Raw genomic sequence first — 16055 nt, 5'->3', positions numbered from 1 at the left:
AGCAACTCAACAACTTCGTCAACATTGTACCAATAAATAAAGGCACTCATTACATTTCAATTTTGGCCATAGACCTACAACTTTATATCAACATGTCAACAGCAACTTAATTCAACAACAACTTTAATCAACAACAAACAACATAAATAATTCACCGAAATATATTTAAGGTCTACTTAATTATCCAGACAAAATCAACTAGACTCGGCTAATTAAATTCTCCTGTTAAACTACTAATATTCATCAACTTAATTAAACTGCTAATTTCATAGACTATTACTCACCTAATCCATAAAGTATACTACTATAAGTATCTGTCATATATTCCTAAAACTATTACCCAATTATACTACTAATTTAATTATTATAAATTACTATTAACTTCTACTAAAATAATACACCGCTACAATTTACTATTTTACTCCATTACATATTGCTACTAATTAATGGACCAAACTACTACTAATTTAACTCCCTCTTAATTCACTCAATTTCTGCTACTAAATTATTTCTCTTCAAGTGTCAAACATATAAATCACTGCTATTTTATTGTTCCAATTAAATATATTAATTCCTATTACTGCTACTGTTACTGATACGTAATTATTTTCCTTCACTAATATTATTCATGCCTCTTGGAACTAAGCAATACATATAAAATTGGAAGCACAAGAGACAAAACAAACAAACAGACAAAACGAAACAGCGGGAGGAAGTGTGCCCCTCGGCACCTTCCATGCATGCCGCTCGGCATGCTTCATCTTGCCTTGTGCCGTTCGGCACTTCTCCCAAACCATCCCTTGTCGTTCGTCTCGTACACCATGTCGGTCGGCATGGCTCCTTCACTCTGTGTATTCTTCTTCTTCGTCTTTTTCTTATTTTTCTTCACCTGTAACCTTCGTGCGTCCGATTCAAACTTTTCCAACAACTTTTATTCATCATTAAAATCTCAGAAATCTCTCATACTTATTTAATTCCACAATTTTAATTGATTCACCAAACATAATAATTATTTCGGAACAGCAATAACAGAACCAAATCATATGAACAACAACAATTCAACACACATAGACATCAACAATTTTAACAATTCGAATCTCACATATTATCCATCATATACCCGGTTATAGAGCAAGAACCCCACCCTTACCTTGGATTGGATATTGCTTTATAATTCTACCGATCGAAGCCTTCTAGCCTTAGCTTCCAACCCTTGCCTCTTTTAATCAGAATCAAAAGCTGAAAAAGTTAGATATCTCACAACTCAGACCTTATTTTGAAGATCCCAACGATCAAAAGTTAGATATAGGTGTTGCGAACCTATCCTCAAAATTTGGCCACGATCCAACGGTTAACGAATCGGGGATCTTCGATTTAGTGAGACTGCTGCAAGAAAAATGGGAATGAGTTTCTCTCCTATTTTCTCTCTTCTCTGCAACTTCCCATGACCAATTCCCCAAGACTTTTTCCCATCTAATTAACTTAATCCTTATCTTAACCTAATTTCATTAAACCTATCGGGCCTAACATTCTCACCCCACCTTTTACTACCACCATCACTTAATTAAGTCTGTATAATAAATCTAGTATTTCTTCAATACTATTACTACAACTTAATCAATTAATTAATCTACTAATTAATCATAACAACTCATGTCAACAATTTTCAGCACTCCACAAATTCAAAAATTAAATTTGAAATAATTTAAAAATATTTAATTAAATAATTAATTAAATATCGGGTGTTACAATAAGCCTATAAAGACACGTCATAATAAAAGAATATGCCAAGAATTAAGAACAATATAAACGAAATTAATTGTGACCAGCGTGGAAATTTCCACATGACAAATTAACATGGACCTACAAAGTTAAAATTATACAATCCACTAGTGCTAAAGACGGTAACTCACAAGAAATATAAATACTTGACGAAGTCAAATTTGTATAGCTCAGGGATAATTGCACACACATCCACAGGTAATTCGTAAATAAGATACTAAGGCTGACTTCAGCGCAGTCTCATCGCGTCGGAGTTGTGGTTTTCTATTTAAGTTGGGACAACAAAGTCCAGAGTCCAACCCAAATACAAAATTTCTTAAGAATTTATATGAACCTTCCCGTCAAAGATAGAGAATTCTAACATTGATTGATGTGACATCAGACTAGTGACTTTTGACCAAAGGTGTCATCTTTCCATCTATGATCTCGAGGAAGATTCTAATATCTTGAAACAAGCATGGGCCTTCCCTAGAAGAACAACTGATCAGGGCATATGATTGCAGCGAAACTTCCAAATCACAAAAGGAATAATATTCAGACACGTCGGATCATGCTACATTTGTTCTACACTAAAGGTTCTAGTTTCTTAAAAACTTAGAACCTTATTATAAAAAATAAATAAAAAAGAGAGACTTCAAATCAAGGTACACACATTTTTACCCTAAAATGACCTCTCATTATCAACGTTTACTGGCTTGAGCGTCAAATTATTTGTATATACCACCCCCACCTCCAACGACAGACTAAAACTGAAGATACCAGCAAATTTCTAATATTTACCCCTAGATCTGACTCATTTCTCATCCACATGAGCAACTTCTATCTTCGCAAGATCATATAGTATTAAATGGGGTGATTATGTTGGAGATGAGAAATGATCCATATTATACATTTGGTTCAATAAGACGATACTGATAACAAGAACTTGGAGAATAAGCATCGGAAATGTTGGAAGAATCACAATTGAAAGCCTATAATGATATATAACTTTCTAATGAGTTTCTCAATCATTAGTTCACATCCAGAACTAAGTAGTCTATTGAATCGAGTAGAGACATGAGTTAAATTTATGTCATTAGATTCCATGTTCCACAGTGATCAAAGTGACCTTGAACTAGAATAATGAGAATCACTTGTAACCAAAGACCGAAGGAGGCATTGTTGCAGATTATGTTAATGTGAATCGAGTAGAGACATTGTTATTTGTGTTGCGCTTGTTTTAACAATAAAATGTTTTGCATTATAAGAGGCAATCAACCGATACTATAATTATGGTCGGAAAATTTTGTAATTTTATTTGCTGCTTTTATTGAGGTTTTCCTTTAGTGCATTGCAGTTAAAGACAAATCAATCGACTTCCTGTTAGCTGAAGATGCCGATGATAGAACCAAAAAAAAATTGTTCTATCTTAGTCGAATCCTAAAAGGACCGGAAACCATTTATATGCTCATTGAGAAACCATGATTATCTCATTATGCATACACTAAATTAGAGTGTTATATGTTGCCTAGAGAGGTGTTGTTTTTATGTAAGATCGGACATATTCATTCATATATCTACTCAATAGACTGATGCTTCAAGGTGGACTAATGAAACGGGCAAGCATCATGTATGCAAGAATGTTACTAGTATCTGTGTCTTATTAAAAATGTGATACTAACTAAAACATTCTAGTAATTGTTTTATAAGATGAGGGGTAGAATAATTGTTAGTCGGAGTAGTGATGCACAAGGATGGAACTTTCCCAGAAATCGAAGGTAGATCGAGTCTAGACAGAGTGGTGGGTCAAATGACAAGAGTGGTGAGCATCACATGGGAAGAGTCAGATAAAGCAAGTAAAAGGGAAACAGCCGGAAAAGAACGAAATAGTAGTAAAATACTAAAGGATTAAAAACAAAAAACTGCACAGAAACATAATGTGTTTGGTTTGGGTGGAGGGTACCTGCCACTGCAGAAAGACACAAGCACGCCTACAAATGCACTATTAGGATAAGGCACTCTTGGCTTTCTTCCACTTGGATCTATATGTTTTTTTTCTTTAAATAAAACCTAAATACTAGTGGTTTTAATTATTTTAAAAAAACGTCATATTCACTCTTTCAAATTAAAAACTCACATAAATAATATCATTGTGGATGAAAGAAGGATTTGTTTTTTTATGTTTTACAATTGGACAAAACCGACTAATTCAAATGTATGAATCAAAATCAACTAGTTCGACCTTATCTGTACTATAATTTGAATGAACCGTATTAAATTGAGATAGAACCGTTTTAAATTGAGTGAACTAGTCTAACACCAGCTATATCCTCACCTGCATATCTTAATCTAATGCATTAACTCTTCCAATATTTCCTCACATGTGTTTCATAACTCCTCATTCACCACACACCATACAGTTAGAGAAGATATACATGCAACAACCACTTGGTTTTGTGCATTCCACTCATTCTGTATGATTTTGGCTTTATCTCTAATAGGTGTGGTTGATCCTAGTTTAATCTAGCCACTCTAACCTACTGCATTTTTATGCTAGTCACACGTGGATGATATCATAGTCACCGACAGTTCTCGACTTCACATTCAACGAACTCATCTAAAAACTAAATGCCCACTTTTCTCTAAAACACTTAAGGAAATTAGATAGACTAGTTCATATTTACTCAACTCAGTCACCTCTACAGTGAAAACTTGCTTATCTCGCAAACAAAGTACATCAGAGCCAACATGAATGAAGCTAAAGGCATGCCAAATCTAAAGGACAAACTCAAGGTTGTCGGCAAAAGCTCTAATCTCTTGGAATTTAAAGGAGATATAAGTATAATGTGCTTATTCGATAAATTCAACTCGTACAAATTTTAAAAACTGCAACTGAAATGTACCAACTTTGCATATATAATGAAATGATTCAATTATCAAAATGTTTTGATAACTACAATTGCTTCCGCACAACTTTGTGAGCTACAACACCATAGTTGAACAGTGACTATTGTAAGGGCGCATCTGTCCAAAACAAGGATAACTAATGCCACCATAACTATAACTATTTCTAGTTAAACTCAGTTACAATATTTGGCAAGCAGAGAATAAAATACTGCATTACAATCTACAAGCATGAATATTGATTTATCACCAAGCCCTAATTTATGTATCCTTTTGATAGATGAGACTACATAAATATATTTTGCCTTTTCATAACAAATATTACCAAATCCTATACTAGATGACCTGTCCAAAAAAAATAAAAAGCAAAAAAAATAGAAGTAAATGACTAACAAACTAGGAATCATTAATAAGAAGAGGGTTTCATCAATCAATTAAATTAAACTAACCACAAACAATCAATAAAGAACAAACTCATAACGCCCTAAAGATTGATTGATACGGTTTTACAGGAAACTGTTTGTAAGAATTTCCATTCCCTGCCACTTCAACACAAAAGGAAAATAAAGTTCAATTGTACACATACAGTCCCCACCGAACAAGGGGAAAAGTAAAGACATCACCAAGACTTTCAATTCAGTAAAAAATAAAATTAATGCGTTCCAGGTTGTCAGATGCCTTTAAAGAAAACAAATCTTCCTAATTTCTACTGTTAACTACAGCAGGAAAAATCAAGATGAATAAGGAAAATTAGAATAAATATTATTGGCAATGTTGCCTCCTAGTGTACATTATTTTTTTGAACAAGCCTCCTATTATACATTGAAACGATCGGTACAACATAATACATAAGCTTCATCATCTTCAGAAATTGAGGCTAATAATGCCAACAGGAAAAGACTTCATCCCAGAACAATCCATAAATAATTCCATGAATGTATAGTCCAGAAACTACATGGAGGGTTTGTATTCTCTCCGGCTTTTTATAACTACCTTCTTCCTTGTATCAAAATCAAGTTTGTCAATATCAAAAGCGGTTCCTAGATAGCCATACAAGACTTTCCTTTTCTCTCCTTTTTTCTCATCAACCTGCACAAGGTTTGGATTGTTTTCATCATCCTTTCCTAATGACTGGGTATGCACACGAGCCCAATCCTTACGTCCATGATTTTCCTTCTTAAAGTGTTCAGCAAGCCGCATGGCTTGCTCCAAGCCTGATTTGTCATCAGCATATTTAACCAGTGTTATGCCCAAATGACCTTCTTTTCCATATAATGCCTTTGATTTGCCACCAACAAATCCAAGCTCTGGAAAACGTATGAAAATCAGATCGAAAAAATACTTGCCAAAAGTTTATTATTATTAGACATTTGAGTACAAAATTCAAAAGACCAAAGATTTTGTTAAGTGCTTACAAAATATACTTGAGATGGAGAATGATGGAGAATAATATGAAACACAAATAAATGAAGACATAGGAACTAGAGAAACATTAATACTAAAGCAACTTAATTCTTTAGATTTTTCTAGCTATATAAACTAGAGTAACCTTAATATCTCAAACTTTTCTTGTAATCAGTTACTTGCTTTAAAGGGTTCTATATTTTTCCATTTTGTAAAGCCCTACAAGAGTATAAATAGGGCTCATCGAAGTGAATAGACGTCAAGCAATAACAAGTTTCCTTGAGCAATCAGAGTTCTCTCTTATTCTACTTTTACTACTAAATCCCTCAGCCAATATAAATAATTTACAATGACATTTTAGTTCAAAATTGAACAGCATTGGCCATAAATGCTTTCGTTCAAGACACACAAGCCAATTAATTAACATCTCAGAGGAGATTCTGAGCCCAACACAATGCTATGTTTGTCAAGGAAAATCATAACAGTGAAACTACTGGGAGTAAAAAGAAGAGAAAGGACTTAAGACAAACCATTTATATCATGAGAATATAAGGAAGCCGCTTAAAAAAACATTACTTTAGGTAATCTAAATCTGCATCCCACCAGTATAGACAATTTATCCCTTTGGGACAAAACAGATCAATGCCTTACCTAATATTGCTTAACTCAAATGTAGATTTAAATAAAATCGGCTAACAGAGTACTTGTAATCAAATTAAATAATCAGCTCCTTGCAGTAAAACTACAGCCACAATAATAAGCAGAACTACCAAGCTAATAAGTAATAAATAAGAGGAGGACTTGAGAGGATGCAATAAAATGGGAAGACAATCTATATACTCCCTCCGTCTCATAATAAGTGTCTTATTTGTACTTTTTCCTTGTCTCAAATTAATTGTCCATTTATAATTCCAATGCATCAATCAATATTATTTTTCCACTATTATACCCCTATTTATTAACTTTCACGTTATTCAACTACTATTAATAGGGGTATTCTAGTAAATGACATTAACTTTTTTACTAAAACCAACACATCCAATCATTTTCTTAAAAACCGCGCATTGCTCAAATAGGACATTTATTATGAGACGGAGGGAGTATAATTCATGAACTCAGGTAACAAAACACACAACAAACGCAACATAATTCATATAAACAAAAACAGAAAGTTGGCCAGAAAGCACATAGAATAAACCAACCCCTTTTCCCTGTTGAAGCACAAGGCAATGATAGTAAATTATCTAGATAGAAAATGCAAACAAACTCTAAGTCTATTGAAATATTTGACCTCAATATCATCATTAATGTTACATGCAAATAAGAACATTGTAAGCATCAACCAGGTTAACGTAGAGATTTGATCTACACTAAATGAAGAACTAACCCACAATAATGCACACCTACTCTCTTGATTGTAACATCAGATGTCAATAAAAGAACAACAGATGCATGTGCATAAAGGTACTACCACATCTTCCGTGCATAAATGACTAGGTAATAACAAGTCTGCACATGCAATTCAATATTTTCACTCTCAATGAATAACCAATGCAAAATAATGCACACCTACTCTCTGGATTATAAGATCGGATGCCAATAAAAGAACAACAGATGCAAGTGCATAAAGGTACAACCACGTCTTCCATGCATAAATGAATAGGCAATAACAAATGTGCACATGCACAATTAAAACATTTTCAATCTCAATGAATAACCGAGTGCCCGATGCAAAATAATTTTGCATCAACTAAAATGATTTCATAAACAATATAAATATATTGATGAAGTGTTTCATAATATTAGGCAGTTCAGGCCGTCCAATCTATTGTCATTAAAATATCAACACAGGTATGTTTATAAATGCACAGCTACATGTGATTGTAGTTGTGTATCTAAATGAATGAACAAGTATGTCTGTTCACATTTCACACTCAATTCATAGGACATAGTTAAGAAACAGCTAGAACAACATCATGAAATGATGTTAACAACATCATGAAATGATGTTAGAGATACTAGAGTTATAAGTATAATGGACTACACTTAGTAGCCTAACCCTATATAACTAACTGACCAAGTTATAGTACAACCATACTTAAGGTTGATCACACACAGCATAGCACAACCATGTAACTAATTTGGTAAAGCTAGTTACAGGTAGTTAGAGCTAGTGTGTAGGATCATCCACTAAATGGATGGCATATAAATGAAGCAAAGCCAAACTCCACTAAGGGGGGTCATGAGAGGTAGCAAGTGAAAGTAGAAGTGAGACAACAAGATAAGAGACTGAGATGAGAAAGAAGAGGGATTGATTTGAAATAAAATGAAGATATTAAAGTCTTGAGTCTGAGATGAGAGAGAAGAGGGAAGGACTTGAAACGAAATAAAGATATTAAAGTCGTCGTCTGTAGGAGATAGAGAACTAGCACAAGAATTCTCAAAGGACATAGAACAGAAAGCACAATCAAATTCAAGACAGAACAAAAAACAGAAACAACAAAATCTGGAAGTAGAAAGACACAAGTATGTTGGTTGCAAAGTAAGATTCAATGTAAAATATGCAACGACACAACTTCTCGATGGTGTTCTGTTAGATTTCCATTATGTCATTGTGTCATTAACACTTCTTAACAAACATCAGTGTACATGTATAAATGCAGAAGAGTCAGCACCCTCCAGAAATTATACAATCTGAGTGGAAAGATCTATGCAAAACATCTCTGTAGACCAAGCAAACAACATTGAAGCACATCAAGGGAAACTAAAAATAATATGAAAGAATTTAGTTGTTAAATTACAAAATAAAAATTGTAACACGTGATTCAAATCAGATCGCAAATATGGTCTGAATCATATTAAACACAATGGACATGTTTAGAGAAAGTCAACAAGCCTGGCTTCTGTAAAAATCATATCCAACTCAATCCTAGATTAACAAACCTACAACAGAAAGAAAAACTTCAAAGAAATTCCTAAAACCCAAAGATAGGCCAAAGAGTTAGTGCTAGCAGCCGAATCCTGCGCTAACTCATACGTGGATGCATGAAGTTTTTGCAATTCAGAATAAGTTAAGGCCAAAAAATGTTAACAAAAATTTATAATAAAAATGATACATATGGAAGGTACTTGTAAAGAAGATTCGTTGATCATTCTTCATTAATATATAAAATCACAATGATCACAATTGCAAAAATAATACTATCGATAAAAAAAACACATTATAGAATTTTTGCTAAATTTATAATATATTTTAATCTCTATGTTGGTATATCGACACAAACATCATTAAAATTTAAAAGAACTCAACAAATATTATCTAATGCTAACTGATTCAGTCTTTTCACCATCCGTGTACATCCCCACTAATTTCTCACACGTATTTTAGTTATGTATCCACAAGTATCCTTGAAGTATCTGATATATATCCGATTGATTTTTAGGGGAAAAAGTAAAAGGGAAGTATCCGTATCCGATACGGACGTCTCCAATTTTGGAGTATCCGGGCTTCATGGGCTAAAAGAAGATATAAAAGGGGAGTAATGAAAGGTCACACAAATGAGTTATGACCTAGCTTTTGATGAAAATAAATTTCGCAATACAATAGCCAAGCCAAGCCAGAGCAAGAACCTACTGTGAAAATATATAAGAGGGGACTGACATATAATACACATTTGTTTGTATCAATCTACTGATCTATGTGTGTGTCTCTGTCTACATATATATGCCTGCACATTGTGTGGGCATATCTTTATCTATATATGTGACTTTATGTATAAAAGTAAGCCAAAAGGATTAACTACAAAAACTTTCAAGGAAACAAGAGCTGTTACTGTCAATAATTCCTCATAAATAATCACAAAGGTTTACCCATGACTAAAAAAGCAGATAAGAATAAATATGTTAGTCAATAGTCAAGCAAAAAGTAAACATAATATTTCAGTTCCTGATTTATGTTCATGACAAATCCTATATAATTGAACTTGTCATCACATTATCTTCGAAGAGATAATGACATAAGAGTATTCCAATAAAATGTAGCCTAACGCATAGGTTGACTAACATAGAAATATTAGGAAAGGCAACTAAGTGTTTCAGAAATATCAGTTGGTTTCTATCAAACTACTATAAAAGGATCAGCAGGCATGTGTTAGACCTTAAGAATTATTAGAAATCAAAATAGAATGTGGCTGTTCTATTCTGTCAAGTATCCGTTACAGGCATATGAGGCATGAGCAGCCTCATTCAATGTTATTTGTAGCAGTTAGAGAGCCTAAGAGCAGTCATTAGTATAATTAGAGTAGTCATTAGTATAACTAGAGTAACAATTATTATTATTACGAGCAGTTACAAAACTCAGGTAGAATAAAAAGGGAAACAGAACCATGTTCAGGGGGGCTGAAAATTAGAAAGAGGTTATATTTGGGAGGGAGAGACCAAGCTCTCGAATTCTTGGAAGGGAGAGAACCAAGACTCTCGAATTTCTTGGAAACTCATTATAAATACTATTAAAATTGTTTGGTATCAGTTTCTATCAGCATGCAAGTAAGATATTAACCTCGTTATTCAGATCTTAAAGATAGAGACATCATAACGGAAAATAATAAAGAATGGAGAGGCAGATTATACCTCTAATTTTATTATCCATCCATTTGTTTCCCAAACCCTCCATACGACCATCTCTACTTTTTTCTGTGTTTGTGTTGTGGATGATCACCAAAGGTGGCCACATGATCAGATCATCCCGATTTGCTTCTGCTTCATCAGCAGATAGATACTGATATGCCTTTGAGTTATCAGGAGGCGTTGAATGATTCCAACCCATTAAGACACACAGAGCTTTGTGTAATCCCAAATGATCAGCACGTAAATCAGCATTATCTGAGTTGTAAGTATGCATAATGAGAGCATGTATATCTGAAAATTCTTTAGCAGCCCTGAAATTTGGAATATGAAGTTCATTGATGAATATATTTTAGGTGCACCGTATCGTGGGTACAAAAAAAAACATAAAACCGAAGTTACATGAAAAAGCATCAAGGTATTACTCAAGAAAAAGAGGGGAACCCCTACCAAATCGCAAATCAGCATCATTACGAGGTTCGGTAATAAAATGCATTGGATGTCTAAATTTTTAAGACATAACAATTACCAAAGTTTCATACACACCTTTAAAGTGCATGACAAGTAGACTCATTTTCCACATATATTGTCAGTCCAAAGTCACAATTTGCATACGCATAATAGTATATATCTTCATACACAGAGAAACTAAGCATTACACCAAACAACTAAATAGATATACTAATTCCAATATAACAAATAAACCTTTCTCTAAAGAGATACACAAGGATAACTCTAGCCAGCACAAAATATTCCGCAACTGCTTTCTGCTATCAAGAAGGATTCAAATATATGCAAAGACAAATAATAGTACAGGTCACACATGATAGCAAAACTCAACTTAAGAAGCAATGTGGGCAGCAACAGGGTTATAACACGGAACTTGTATAGCTAAGTTCCAATAGAGAAGGGACAGCTAAACTCTACAAGTTAGACAAAAAAAGGAAGTACAAAGGAGCAAGAGAAAACTTATTAAAGTAAACCTGGATCTAAAGTTCTGATTGAAGTGTCAGAGATAGAGTGCAGTTTCCTTCCTTATCTATTTAAATAATAGACAGACACTCACTTTATCAAAATAAGCTCTATTACCCTCATACAAAATGTTTCAATATTAAATATATTTTGCTACAGATAACAAATCAGTTTCCATCGTAATAAGTAATAACCAACAATAAAAATATTCAAATTATCACTCCATCTCATGACCAACCTATACAAAGGCTGAAGAAACCATAATTTGGACCAGGAAGCTTACACAGCTTTCATAGACAAGAATTAGTAAGTTGGAAAATTATGGCAGCAACGGTCATTTCATAAATCAACATTAGAATTAAAAAATAAAATGACACATAAGCATTGACATATTGCAAGCCATAAATAGCTACAAACTGTTAATAGCCAGAAGGGGGGCTACAATGTAGCACAATAACTTCAAACATTCAAAAACAAAGCAAAAGTGTGTCAAAAACACTTTAATAAGTTATCGATCATAGAAACCTTGCCACTTGCCGGACTCCAAAACAGACATTAGTTATCAACCACAGAAGTTACACAAACTGACACAGGCAACCATGAGATCGTAAGTGTATCAGATTAAAAACTAAGGTTCCAAATACACCAGATTCTTCAAACTACCAACTAACTAACATGATCTGAACTACAAGTAGTCTACAAATACCGCTTCCCACAATTTATAATGGAACAAGCATATCAACACCAGAAATATATAAGCTGCATAAATGCAAATTCAATAAGAATGTTTACTTAAGGAAAGTTGTAAACAACTCGATATAAGCAACAGAAATCAACAATGTAAAATACAAGAAGATAAACTTAAAGGGCTTGCTAACTCACTATTACCCAATTGTATATCACAGCATTTAATATCCTTCACAATTTACTGGTCAGCGTAGACGACATCATGTGCACATAAAGAAAACTAGATTCCAGTAAGTGAAAAATTCAAAGCTGACCAAGTCAATTGTGATTTTTAGAGTAATAACTCTAAATACCCACAAATATAGCATATGAAGTTTGTCAAGTGCCAGCTAAATCCAATGCAGTTAAATATACACAAAGAACCAAATTTGATAGCTTGTCTCAAGGACCAAGTTTGCTAAGCTATTCATGCTGTTAATTTCAGTTTTAGAGGGTAACTTCAGTTAACAAAACGGAAATGATACTGTCCAATAGGGGTTAAAAGAAAAATTGGACTCAGGCCCAAATGTGTTCATAAAGCTATGTAATATTTTCAAATAAAAAATAAAGCAATCAACATCCACTATACAACTGAGCTGCACAAGCTTACATGACAGACAAAGATCCATCATCTAACCCTAAATATGCTTCATTGCTTAAGAATTAAGATCACAAAGATAATACTTCCTGTGTCTCCTTGTATGCCAGAGCCAGAGAGGTGGTCAAAGGTATGCCCAAGAAGGAGCAGATGTAATGTAAGGCACAAAGAGTCAGCACTTAGCACCTCTTGCTGGCTGCGACACATGCCTTTCTATTTGCATACCTTTAGACCCTCGATGAAAACTTTAAAAGAAAAAAGAAAACCAAGAGCTCAGCCATCTCACTTTCTAGTTGTTTAAATGTTTAAAATAACTAGCTATAGGACATTAGGATTTTCGCAGCAAGAAGCCTACATTCTGATAGGTTCAATGGATCAGAGGGAGCAGATGAATTTTAATAGAGAGGAAGAGAGGGGAGAGACGGAAGGAGTAGGAAAGTAAAATTCCATTGTTCGTTTTGGGGTCCATTGTTCGTTTTGGTTGAGGGGATTTTCGCAGCAAGAAGCCTCCATTCTGATAGGTTCAATGGATCAGAGGGGGCAGATGAATTTTAATAGAGAGGAAGAGAGGGGAGAGACGGAAGGAGTAGGAAAGTAAAATTCCATTGTTCGTTTTGGTTGAGGGGGAGTGGAAGAAAAGGAAAACAGACAGGTGTTTACCAATGTAGCCTTACAGGAAGGTGGGGGAGAAGAAAGAAGCATAAGGTAAGACTCCAACCAATGTTAACATGTTCCAGACTGTGGTTTGCACAACATGGAAAAACCAAAAGCATCACAGGTGTCGGTGAGTTGCTAAGAGTAATACAACTACGAGCAAGGACAGAGTTTAGATGAATCAAAAGAAGATAGCTATAAGACCATAGGCAGTACAGTTTATAAACTTAAAGCTATTTTTCCTCCCATCAAATCCCTAAAAATGGAGGGCAGGGATTTTCACCCCACATTTTTCCCTCCCGTCCCTTTTGAACATCTGAACCAAACGAAGGTTCTCTATTTATTAGTCCTCCCTCCTTCCCCCATAACCAACAGGTTAGTTAGGGTTGCATTGCATACATACGCAAATTAATCATTTTTATTTTTAACAAGAATCTTATGCATCGTTGAATGGTTAATCTATATTAACACGAAATAACTATACTAAACAGTTTTCTCTTATTTTTTTGGTGCCTATTGGCTCATTGCATAGTCCCGTAAAGTGTCTACAACCTTCTTACCTATAATATCATATGAGTAAACTCAAAACAGACAAACAAAGAAGAAACAATGATAATCAGCTGAAATATAATCTACCAAACCTGTTAGTGCCACTGCCACAAGCAACACACTGAACCCGCCCTTGCTTTCCATCCACCGAAAAACTCTTCTTAAGAGACGGATTATCATTGATTAACCTAACAAAGTGAAGAAAGGTTTTCTTCAAAGCCTCCTGATCAACCTGCGGGTGCCTAGCATTATTAGCACCACCAACCCCATCAACCCTCAACTGCTTAGAAGGTCTCAGATCAACAGGGTCCATCATATCTCGCTTAAGAGGACCACTGGGACCAGCAGGAAACTCACCACCAGGAACCCTATTAGCAAACCCATTGGCATTCCGCAAAAGCTGTTCCCTTTGTCTGGCGAATTCATCCCTACCATCCTCGCCATACTTCCTCTTCGCCAAGGAGGCTTCCAAGGGATTCTGATAATCAGGACGGGGAGGGAATCGCATATCAAAGCGGTCTAAAGGTCGAGGTGGGAGTGGGGGTGCGAAATCCTGGTAATCAGGGGGGAGAGCGAAGTAGGATCTGACACTGCCGTCGGCGAGGATGATCGTTCGCCGTTCGAGCATGTGGAAACCATAGGCCGGAGGAGGAGGTGGACCGGGTTCAGGAAATTGGAAGGGGATTAGGGCAGGGTGATTGTTTGGAAGTTTGGGGCTGGGATTAGGGTTAGGTTTAGGGTTATTGTTAGGGTTTGGATTATTGGTGTTGGGTTTGAGTTTGGGATCGGAAGGAGATTTGGTGTTGGTGGTGATGGTGGTAGTGGCGGTGGGGGCGGCGGAGGAGTTGGATTCCCAGCGGGTTTTGCGGTGGGAGGATGAGGAAGGCTTGGGATTGTTGCCGCCGGCCATCCTGAATTGGTCTCCGGGTAACAAGGACGCTTAAACTCACTCGGGAATTAGCATGATTGTGCTCTTTGTTGTTATTCTTTCTTCCCTTTAGAGCATAAATATAGGGGGTGGTATTTGCCACATGTACCACTTGTGTCATAATAGTATGGATAATTGAATGCAAATGGTGTAGTATTACATAACCACCATATCCAAATAATGCTACGGTGCTTTTCAATTTTTTAGTGTATATTGTGTGATTAGTGGGACCCATTTTAAGTTTTTAGATGGGTAGTATGGATATTTACAAATTTTAATTAGTGGTTTAAATAATTGAGAAGTGTGAAATAATATATTATATTAAGTGGGGTCCATTTATACCACCAAATTGGGTGGTATGGATGTGGATGCTCTTAATAGTAACGTTTCTTTTTCTCTTCCTCAACTTCACTAGATAGTTTTGTTTCTTCTGGCACGAGTGGGTTAGGATAAAGGTTTTTGGGTGGTTTTTTTATTGTTTCCCTATCAATCACGCAAGAATATATTTTGGATTGTAGGACGTTCTAAACGAAGTGATTAAATTTAATTTAATTAAATAATTGTAGTTAATGGAATGTAATAAAATTAAAAAATATATATTACTATATTAAAAGATGAGTTAAAAGGTAGTGCACTGACAGTGTAAAATAGTTTTACACTGTCATCTAATAGAAAGCTATCAATTAGCCATGTCATTAAATTATTTTTTAAATAAAAGAGTGATTTAATTGGATACATGGTGATGGTGGTGATTGGTTGACAGTGTAAAAATATTTTACACTGTCAGTGCATCACTCCTTTTCTCATTAATGGACTTACATGGTATTTACACTATTACTCAATAGAAATATAATATTCAGCTGTATCATATAGTTTATTTAAAAAAATTAATTTAATTTGATAAAATAGATTCACATTATAAAATTACTTTACATT

General features: G+C 34.7%; 1 protein-coding gene across 1 annotated transcript; it reads right to left on the bottom strand.

The window, feature by feature from the left end:
• Nucleotides 1–5402: 5402 nt before the first annotated feature.
• LOC131643474 (uncharacterized) lies at nucleotides 5403–15206 on the bottom strand. Its single transcript, XM_058913696.1, has 3 exons — nucleotides 14284–15206; nucleotides 10699–11006; nucleotides 5403–5972 (listed from the first exon to the last, which is right to left on the bottom strand). Exons 1-3 carry the CDS (start codon nucleotides 15099–15101, stop codon nucleotides 5617–5619), a joined length of 1482 nt encoding a protein of 493 aa, XP_058769679.1. The 5' UTR covers nucleotides 15102–15206; the 3' UTR covers nucleotides 5403–5616.
• Nucleotides 15207–16055: the final 849 nt, after the last annotated feature.

This window comes from Vicia villosa, linkage group LG1 (genome assembly GCF_029867415.1).
Source record: "Vicia villosa cultivar HV-30 ecotype Madison, WI linkage group LG1, Vvil1.0, whole genome shotgun sequence".
NCBI classification, from domain to species: domain Eukaryota; kingdom Viridiplantae; phylum Streptophyta; class Magnoliopsida; order Fabales; family Fabaceae; genus Vicia; species Vicia villosa.
The sequence above is the reverse complement of the archived record's forward strand: the minus strand, read 5'-3'. Positions and strand labels throughout refer to the sequence as shown.